We start from the raw sequence: 10,860 nt of genomic DNA, 5'->3' as shown, positions 1-10,860 counted from the left end.
GAGTGATTTACTGAATCAAACGCTTTACTAAAGTCAGTGTAAACTACGTCAGTCTGCATGTTCTTTCTAAAGCCATTTATTACAAAAGACGTTAGCTCCAAGAGGTTTGTCGTCGTAGATCTTCGCCTTATAAATCCATGTTGACATGGAGATATAATCGATCTACAAAGATGTTGCAAATGGGGTGTAATAGTGTTTTCGAAAAGCTTTGGGATGGCGGATAATTTGGATATGCCTCTGTAATTACTTGTATTGCATTTATTTCCTTTCTTATGAAGGGGAATGACAAATGACTCCTTCCAAATAAAAAAAGTTCAACTTCCTCCGTTTAAGACATTACCTTAACCGCTTAAGAATTTATTAATTGGAAGCCATCCTGACCATGCTCATTTCATGGCAAATTCAAGAAAGTATAATAATTGCTTTTAAATGACATCATTTGGTAGTGGAAAAATTGTATGCAATACTTAAATGTCTACGTTTAAAGTGCAAGGACAAGTCTATCATTTAATAGGTAATCTTTTACCAACCTCTCAAACAAATGCCCAATTTCTTCAGATATATTTCATTGGTGAAGATGATTGCAAGGTGAACTTAAGGTGTAAGCACAACTCCGGTGTTTAACAAGACTTAATAAAATCTCTACAGTCAATGTTGCATAAATGCAATCGATACATTAAATATTTTAAAACTGCTCTTAATAAAGTTCCAAAAGATTGCAAAGAGTTCAAAATGGTCATTAACGCTGATAAAAAGCCAGCAAATGCTCATAGAGGTCGATATAATGCACCTCAAACAAATGAAGTGGCTTTGGTATTAGTTGATCAGTCAGTCGGGACATTTTTATTGAGAGTCATAATAGCAAACTTAAGAGAATCGGTGAACTTCACCGATCTTATGACTGTTTACAATATCCATTTATTTTTTGCCACGGAGATGATGGATTTGCCATACATATTCCCAAACGTGATCCGTTAACAAAAAATGATCTAAAGAAGACTGTATCTGCATTAAGCTTTTACAGTTATCGAATAATGCTTAATAATGCTGAAGTCAATCACTTGCATTATTATAGAGCACTGTTTAATCAATTTTTGGTTGATATGAGTGCAAAAATGGAAACCGAACGGCTTAATTATATTCGAGCAAATCAAAAAAAGTTGAGGGCAGAAAGTTACATATGTACATCTTCAAGACGCTATAGGTAGGAGAGATGCAGATGTGACTCAACTTGGCAGATGGTGATTTTACCTTCTTCTACTTCTCTACTATTACAGGAATATATGGTTATCCCCAATATCGGCGAAGAGCGCCAAGTGATGGAGGGCTTACTGTTGAAATTAACGGTAAAACTGTTGACAATCGTTGGGTTGTGCCATACAAACGCTTTACTAAAGTCAGTGTAAACTACGTCAGTCTGCATGTTCTTTCTAAAGCCATTTATTACAAAAGACGTTAGCTCCAAGAGGTTTGTCGTCGTAGATCTTCGCCTTATAAATCCATGTTGACATGGAGATATAATCGATCTACAAAGATGTTGCAAATGGGGTGTAATAGTGTTTTCGAAAAGCTTTGGGATGGCGGATAATTTGGATATGCCTCTGTCATTACTTGTATTGCATTTATTTCCTTTCTTATGAAGGGGAATGACAAATGACTCCTTCCAAATAAGTGGGAAATGAGATGTTTTTAAAGACAAGGTAAACAATTTGTACAGAGGTCTACACAGAGTTTCAGCACAGTACCTCAGCACGCAGCCTGGAACTCCGTCCGGACCCGGTGAATAGACAGGCTTAACTTTATGAAGATCCAAAAGAAGGGAGCTTTCGCTTAACCTCGGACAAAAAATCAAGTTCGACTTGGGTATGGCATTTGAATAAGACGGATTTGGACGGGATGAAACAGAATATGTGGTCTGGAAAAACTGGGCAAATAGATCGGCAATTGCCTGATCAGAATTTGCCGTAACACAGCCGTTTCAACTCCCGAATAGGTCGGGTCGTTTTTGTCCACTATTCAGCGAAGAAGTAAAGGCAGCTACAAGTGTTTAAATCTAACCACAAAAAAAAAACCAAAACCACATACCATTAATTCAGCTCGTCTATATTTTTTATTTTTTTGTGATTACAAATTTTAAAAGTTTAAAACGGGGATTCATCCCCTTAAGCAAAAAATGGCGCTCTCAGCCAAGGGTAAACCCTTGAGCTTAGATGCAGCCATTACAAAACGCCCAAAAATTACCGGAATACAAAAAAAGAGGAGATCAAACGAAATTGAAGTGAATAAAGAAGTGGAAGAGAGAATGGAGATGGATCATACAGAAACGCCAGAGAACATAACGGATTCATGTGAGACAAACGCACAGAAGGGCATTAACCTGGAGAATGGCAGTAAAAACCAACCAAAAGAAGGAGATAAAGAAAATGGCATTGCCAGCAATAAGGGAAAGCATTCTATGCAGGTATTTGAACCTCTTTTTTACCCCAGCAATCATAAAGGACCGTTTTTCGTTTATATTGACAAAATTACCGAACATGGTGATAACTATAACAGACTAAATAGGAAACCAATTAACGCATTAGAACTTAATGTAGTTCTTTTTAACCTTAAACTGAAAGACATAGTAAAAGTGAACAAAATTGGCTACGGGCGCTGTAAAGCAGAGTGCAGGTCAGCGAAAGCAGCTAATGACTTGGTAAATTCTAATTTAAACAAGAGAGAACGCTATAGTCGGGTGCCCCGACTATCAGATACCCGTTACTCAGGTAAAGGGAGTGCGAGGGAGATGGAGATAGAAACTTTGATCACGCATAACTTTTTAACGAATGGTCCGATTTGAAAAATTTATTCTACATTTCGATAGGTATTGATAAACACAATAAAACTGCATTTTTACTTTTCCGAAATATTTAAATTTTTAAAATCGTATATTAGCGATTGTGGGCGTTAAAGGGGGCGTGGCACCTTTTTGAAACAAACTTGCGCTGCGTAGGAACTCCTAGAATCTGCATGCAAAATGCCAATCTTCTAGCTTTTATAGTTTCCGAGATCTCAGCGTTCATACGGACAGACAGACGGACAGACAGACGGACAGACGGACAGACGGACAGACAGACGGACAGACGGACATGGCTAGATCGACTCGGCTAGTGATCCTGAACAAGAATATATATACTTTATAGGGTCGGAAACGCTTCCTTCTAGCTGTTACATACTTTTGCACGAATACAATATACCCTTTTACTCTACGAGTAACGGGTATAAAAATGAAGGGTACGAACCCAAAATACTAAAGCATTTCATTTTTAAAACCGGCATTATTTTTCAAATCCCCACCAAATTTTCTCTACCTGAATTAAAAGAATTCATCTCATCGCCAATTCCCATCCATGATATTATCCGAGTTAATAGGAAAAACGAAAATAAAGATATGGTACCTACCTCCAGGGTTAAAATAATTTTTGAAGGAGCGCAAATTCCGGAGGAAATCATCTTCTTATATACTAAAGTTAAAGTCGAAATGTTTGTTCCGTTTAGTCAGTGCTTCAGATGTTTCAGGTTTGGACATTTTGCCCAACACTGCAAACAAACTAATGAAGTTTGTCGCGATTGTTCTTTCGAGCACCCAAGAGAAGAGAAATGTACTGTTCTAAAGTGCGCAAATTGCAAACAGCCTCATTCTGCTACTGAGCTTGGATGCCCAGCAAGAAAGAGGGCTTTTGCTATACAAAAATGCATGACAGTTGAAAATCTTTCTAGAGTAGAAGTCAAAACCAAATTTCCAGCTTTATTTGAGAAGCAAACTGCCAACTCTTTTGAAATTTTTAATTCTTCTGATTTTCCTCTGCTTCAGACCCAGAAAAAATCAGCCATACCTGTGTTGCAAAACAATATGAAGGCTGCTGCAGAAAGCATCCACAATTTTATTCCCTATAATAAAGTAGTAAAAATTAACCAAAACCGCATAAATGAGAATAGAAATGCTCAAGTCACTATGGACAGCTACAGATCTGCAATTAGAGAAAACAGTTATTCTCTTAATGAAAAATTCATTCCTCCTCCTTCCCAATCTTCAATTTTTTCACAGTTATCTCAATCTTCTAATTTTTCACAGCAACAACAAACCACCTCTCCATCCCAACCTTGTTTGACCCAATCTTCAGCCCTAGAAACAGCTGAAAACAGTTTAATTTCTATCTCCTCTCAAATTTCTTCATTTTTACTAGAAAATAACTCAGACATTCTAGCAGATGCTAGAACATTTTTAGAAAATTTAAGAACACGTATTGCCAAAACGAATTCAGAAATTGATGTGCAAAAATTGCGCACAGGTTTCCAAATTATTATTTGTATTTTTGTCTTATTGTTTTTAGAAGCTTTTCAGTATTATTTTTATTTTCTAATTTTTTGTTATTTATTTATTTATTTTTATTTTATCCTTAATTTATGAAAATACTACTGTATAATATTCAAAGTGTGACAGCCAATAATAATAAACAGCTTCTCGAACTTTTTTTAGTCAATAACAACGTGGACATTGCCCTTTTGTCTGAAATTTGGATTAAAAATAATGCTATGTGCAGTCTTGCTAATTTTAATTTTGTATGTAAGCCCCGTAATGACGGTTATGGGGGTGTAGGTATTTATATAAAAAAAAATATTAAATATAAAATTATTAACTGTGATACGGAAATTGAAACCATTGGAATCTCTACGATCAACTTAAAACACAATATTAATGTTTTCAGTGTTTATGCTCCGCCTAGTACCAACGTAAATGACTTCGAGAAAGGTTGTAGAGATACCCTTATGACGGTAACGGCTCTTGGGGGACTATCTATAGTAGGTGGTGACCTAAATGCTAAGTCGTCTATTTGGGGAAACTCTACACATGATAATAAAGGTCAAATTTTAGAACAGGTCCTCATTTCTGCAGGCTTTGTCTGTCTAAATGATGGTTCTCCCACTTACTCTCCAAATCCGTCATATTTTTCAGCACTTGATCTAACTTTTGTAAACAAAGATAACCTTTCTCTTAAATGGTCTTCCTCAAATTCCAAAATTTCCAATAGTAACCATTTCCCAATAATATTAGAGTTGACAAATTTCGCTGCTTCTGCGAATAGTTATAAGCTGCTGCAGTCGCAAATTTTGGACGATTTTTCCAAAATTAAAATTACTTCTTTAGACAATCTCACAGATACAACAAACAACATTTTAAAAAGTAATACAGTTAAAATCAATGAGAATAACAAATTTATCCCAAAAAAATACTGGGATAAGACTTGTGAGAGACTTTTTAGATTAAGAAATGCCAGTAGACAAAAATATTATAAAACCAAACTTTTATCAGACGCTAAAATTTTTCTTGAAAATAACAAAAAATTAAATAACTATTTTTACAAGGTAAGAAAGGAAAATATGAAGAAATTAGCAGATGATTTGACAAACCCAAAGTCAGTGAAAGAAATGTGGCAAACTATCAAATCTTTAAAATCGTACAAGCAAATTAAACCCACTAGCAGCCAATATAATGATTCTGATCACATCGCTTTCCTACACCAGATCTCCTCAGCCCCAGACACCCCAGAATGTAATCAAATGGAATTTCCCTCTTTTGACATTCAAACCTTAAATAGAACGTACTTTTCGGCATCTGATCTCACTAAATTTTTAAAAACACGTAACCCAAATTCTGCAAAAGGTTTAGACAACATTTCTTATAGCATGCTTCTCTCCTTACCCCCTGACGAAATCCAAAATTTGGTATCTATGGTTAATGAAATTTTTAACGATGGCACAGTACCGGATTCTTGGCGTAGAATTAAAGTTGTTCCAGTCCCAAAAAAGAACACTGATTCGTCTATAATTACAAATAACCGACCAATCTGTCTTTTAAGTGTTGTGCTTAAATGTCTAGAAGGTCTTATTAAAGTCAACATGGAGATGCACATAGATAGTTTTAGTTTAATTCCAAATCGGTCTTACGCTTTTAGGAAAAACCACTCCACAGCTCACTGCATCAACGACGTTATTAATAACATTGCTAATCTAAAAGCTAAAGGTTTTCATGTCACAGCAGCAGTACTAGATATAAGTAAAGCTTTTGATTCAGTCAACATCCCAATTTTAGCAAATATTCTTTTAGATAGGGGTTTCAACTCTTTAGTTATTAATTTTATAATCGGCTTCCTAAGTAAAAGAGTTTTAACTATGGGTAACTCCGAAATTACAGTGAGTAAGGGAGTCAGCCAGGGTAGCTGCCTTAGTCCTATACTTTTTAATTTGTACACCTCTGATTTGCATGACATAAGTGATCATCAAAGCACTTTATTTCAATACGCGGACGATTTCTTTCTCATTACTTTTGACAAAGATTTTACGACTGCAAGAAATGTTCTTGAACATAAAGTAAATGTTTTTAGGGAAATGTGCAATTCTATTAATTTAACGTTTAATCCGCTCAAATCGTCTGTGATGCATTTCAATAATAGGAGTAAAATATTAAATATTATGTGCAATAATGTAGCTATTAACGATGTAGATCAAGTTATTTATTTAGGTAGGACCATTTGTACAAATAATTCTTCTATAGGACATGTCAAACATATCTTAGCCAAAGCTAACAAATCCAATATGTTTTTAAATATGTTAAGTGGATGTCGTTTTGGCATTCATCCTAGCAAGGCCCTTAATCTTTTTAAGGCTTTTGTTAGGCCCAAATATGAATACGCCTGCTCTTCTTTCGCTAGCATTTCGAAAACGGTAACAAACAATATTAAGGTCCATGCAAATTTCTTCCTCAGGAAATCTCTTGGACTTATAAAATCGACTCCTGTTAACATAATATACCATTTAGCAGTTGAACTTCCTCCGGAATATAGACTAAAATTTACTACGGCGAAGGAATTGGCCAAAATTTTCGCTCATGGTTTACCAGCAGCCTCTCTTTTGACTAATGATTTCGCAGCAAAAAACACGAGCTATATAAAGGTTTACTCGGAATTCAAAGATATTTATGATTCAATTGCTAATCTAAACATTTCTTCTTATAAATCTCGGAAAATCTCGATGGATGTGGATTTTTTTAAGGGCATTATCCCAAACAAGAAATTGTCTAATACGTCTTTAGTCAACTCGCTTTTAAAAGAAAAGCTCGACATTTTAAATAAAAAAGGTTTTGAGATTTTATATACTGACGGCTCAGTTCAAGAAAATTTTATTGCTAATACTAAACGTTCCTCGCTTACTGCCGAGCTTACAGCCCTGGAGAAAGCCATCGACTTTGCTAATTCTGAAAATTTTATGAAAGTAGCCATCCTGACTGACAGCCTGGGTGCGCTGCAAACACTGAAGAAAAGCTGTGTTTCCAACTGCATAGCTTTAGACATACTCAAAAAAATAGAAAATAGTCAAAGTATCCTATATTTCGAGTTACACCACTTACCCAGCCATCTAAATATTGAAGGAAACGAATTGGCGGATTCAGCAGCAAAAAATGCCAGAAACGGTGGCACATGTACAGTGACTCCATCGCTTAATCGGACAAGTACCTTCTTATGATAAATGTGCTCTAAAAATATACTAAATGGGCTTAATTAATTTTTTAAAATTTTTTTATTATAAATATACACTTTCATCTATCTAAAACAAAAGAAAAAAGTCAACATTTTTGTTAAGAACCCAAAGTTTTCAAACAAATACAAATTTATATCGATATTTGGCGCTCAACGAATAATCGGACAATCCCAAAATTAACACAAAAAATCGTTTTTTTTCTTGAAATTCGATGCAAACTTTAGGCTTTTTGAATTGCGTTTGGTTTATTATAGAGATTAGGAGCAGAAAACATAAATTTGCTATTATAAAGTAGAAATATGACTCCAAATGGAAAGCAATCCTCTGTAGAACTTCGGCAGTTAGTTGTTAAGGTACATTTTGAAGGAAAAACTGTAAGGGAAATCTCCGAATTAGTTGGAAAAAGCAAATCTACGGTCCACGACATTATTAAGCGGTTCCGTGATAAATTTAGATTTGCCAATAAAAACAGGGAAGGCCAAAAAAAGATCTTAAATGACCGAGAAGAGGGTCGGATTTAAAAAGAAATTAAACAAGATCCCTTCAAAACTGCTAAATAACTAAAGATTTCTTTACAAAACCGAATTGGTAAAGACGTGTGTCTCAATACTGTGCGTAATACTTTAAATAAATTCAATTTCCCCGGAAGATTTGTGAGGAAGAAGCCCTTTATTAGCCCCAAGAACAAATAAAATCGCATTAAATATGCAAAAGAATATTTGATGAAAACAGGGGATTTTTGGAAGACGGTAATATAGTAGTTATTGAGCTCAAAAAATATTTTTGTTGATTTTTTTATTTAAATAGAACCTTTAATTAATTAATAAAAATCAACAAAAATATTTTTTGAGCTCAATAACTACTATATTACCGTCTTCCAAAAATCCCCTGTTTTCATCAAATATTCTTTTGCATATTTAATGCGATTTTATTTGTTCTTGGGGCTAATAAAGGGCTTCTTCCTCACAAATCTTCCGGGGAAATTGAATTTATTTAAAGTATTACGCACAGTATTGAGACACACGTCTTTACCAATTCGGTTTTGTAAAGAAATCTTTAGTTATTTAGCAGTTTTGAAGGGATCTTGTTTAATTTCTTTTAAATCCGACCTCTCTTCTCGGTCATTTAAGATCTTTTTTTGGCCTTCCCTGTTTTTATTGGCAAATCTAAATTTATCACGGAACCGCTTAATAATGTCGTGGACCGTAGATTTGCTTTTTCCAACTAATTCGGAGATTTCCCTTACAGTTTTTCCTTCAAAATGTACCTTAACAACTAACTGCCGAAGTTCTACAGAGGATTGCTTTCCATTTGGAGTCATATTTCTACTTTATAATAGCAAATTTATGTTTTCTGCTCCTAATCTCTATAATAAACCAAACGCAATTCAAAAAGCCTAAAGTTTGCATCGAATTTCAAAAAAAAAACGATTTTTTGTGTTAATTTTGGGATTGTCCGATTATTCGTTGAGCGCCAAATATCGATATAAATTTGTATTTGTTTGAAAACTTTGGGTTCTTAACAAAAATGTTGAGTTTTTCCTTTTGTTTTAGATAAGTGAAAGTGTATATTTATAATAAAAAAATTTTAAAAAATTAATTAAGCCCATTTAGTATATTTTTAGAGCACATTTATCATAAGAAGGTACTTGTCCGATTAAGCGATGGAGTCACTGTATATCCCTGCGATACACTCTAAACGATGCCATCACACATTTATATAATCGCGTCATGTTGGACTGGGAAAGAGATTATAACACTTTCTGCATAGAAAGAAACAGAGGATATTGCCTATTATTTCCGTATGTTAATGGAAAACCTTGGTTCAAAGATAAAAACTGCAGTTTAAACCGTCTTGAAGTTAAGCAACTAAACAGAATTTTAAGCGGACATGCTTTTGACAAGTACACGTTACACAAATTAAAAGTCTTTGACAATTCTATTTGCGACTGCAACTCCAATTCAATTGAAGATATTTCTCACATTTTATTAAAATGCTCAAAATACGGAACTATCCGTAGAAACTTCCCGCTTCTACTTAAATATGACGATATATATCGGTTCTTTGCGCACGAACCAATAAAAAATTACACCTTTATTACTCAATTCATACGCTCAGCCAAAATTGATTTATGATTTACATTTCATCACACTATTACACATTAATACATCATACATTTTTAACACATCATATCATAATACACTTTAATACACATATTCACATTCTCACATATGCCTAACATCTCACACTAACATCGATAACACTTTCATCGGATTTCATCGCACATCTTCATAAACACACAACACGACATCTCACACTTATATTCGTTTTGATCAATTTCTAACCAGTGTCTTGAAATTTCATTTCACACATAGGCGGTGGCGTTTACCCGTTTTACAATATACGGGACGGCCAAATAAATCTTCCCCAATTTTTTTGGTTGGTTTGGAAGTAACTTAATACTCAAAAACAAAAAAAAAAAAGAATTTGCCGTAGAGTTTTCGAATGATAGTGATGCAGGGTAACAGGCTGATTTACGCTTAGTGTTAACAAAATTATAAAACTGTTTTGGATCTTGTGAAAATTGGACCCTACAACGAGTCAAATAGCTTTTATAACACCGGGCGTTAAGCACGATAAAATTTGACCGAGCCCTTAGGTACCGAGAGAAGGCAGATTGTGAACCGCACATTTTAAATTTATTGAAAAGTCTGGACTTTATATTTTTTAGGTGTGACAACTCTTTATTAAACCATGGAGGTTTATTTGAAATTGACGGATAGTATAACGGAACACACAGATAAAAGAAGGAATTCAATGCATTATAAAAATTCGGACCAGTCATAGCCGGATATAAAAGTATTTAAAAGATGAAAGTTTGCCTTACGAAAGCAGCGGATTCGTTTAACCGACTTTTCGGATTTTTTATTCAGCTCTGTTCTTGCGTCTACAGTCAGCTCTAGAGTTGGATGATAAGGATCTTCTGGTTGTGTAATTGGTGACGTTCTTGATAGGCAAACGCCTTCTGAATTTGAAACAAAACACAAGTCCAGTAAACGTCCTAAGGAGTTCTTAACATGGTTCACTTGGGATAGCGCAATGTCAAGCAAGTCGTCAATAAAGTGTAGAGGTGCTTGTCGCTGCAAAACAAAATTCTAGGCCTAAAATTATGCAACAGTTTTGCGTACACTTTTAGTAGTAGACACAGATCGCTGTAGCACACCGGTATGCGAGAATAACAGCCAATTAGCAGTAGACAAAGTTAATCACTGGCTCAGGGAC

At 34.7% G+C, this 10,860-nt stretch overlaps 1 protein-coding gene across 1 annotated transcript; it reads left to right on the top strand.

The window, feature by feature from the left end:
• The first annotated feature begins 1,976 nt into the window (after nt 1-1,976).
• Nucleotides 1,977-10,055, top strand: LOC123037217. Its single transcript, XM_044457006.1, has 2 exons — nt 1,977-2,461; nt 9,954-10,055. The coding sequence occupies exons 1-2, from the start codon at nt 2,174-2,176 to the stop codon at nt 9,996-9,998; spliced, it is 333 nt and encodes a 110-aa protein (XP_044312941.1). The 5' UTR covers nt 1,977-2,173; the 3' UTR covers nt 9,999-10,055.
• Nucleotides 10,056-10,860: the final 805 nt, after the last annotated feature.

This window comes from Drosophila rhopaloa, unplaced genomic scaffold, assembly GCF_018152115.1.
Source record: "Drosophila rhopaloa isolate 14029-0021.01 unplaced genomic scaffold, ASM1815211v1 contig_155, whole genome shotgun sequence".
NCBI lineage: Eukaryota > Metazoa > Arthropoda > Insecta > Diptera > Drosophilidae > Drosophila > Drosophila rhopaloa.
This window is presented reverse-complemented; position numbering and strand designations above follow the sequence as displayed.

What these genes read in the sequence shown, in the direction of transcription:
- LOC123037217 (XM_044457006.1), top strand. Translation starts at nt 2,174, where the DNA reads ATGGCGCTCTCAGCCAAGGGTAAACCCTTGAGCTTAGATGCAGCCATT. An exon ending in AGGGAAAGCATTCTATGCAG is followed by an intron (nt 2,462 to 9,953) that starts GTATTTGAACCT and finishes TTTCACACATAG; the next exon opens with GCGGTGGCGTTTACCCGTTT.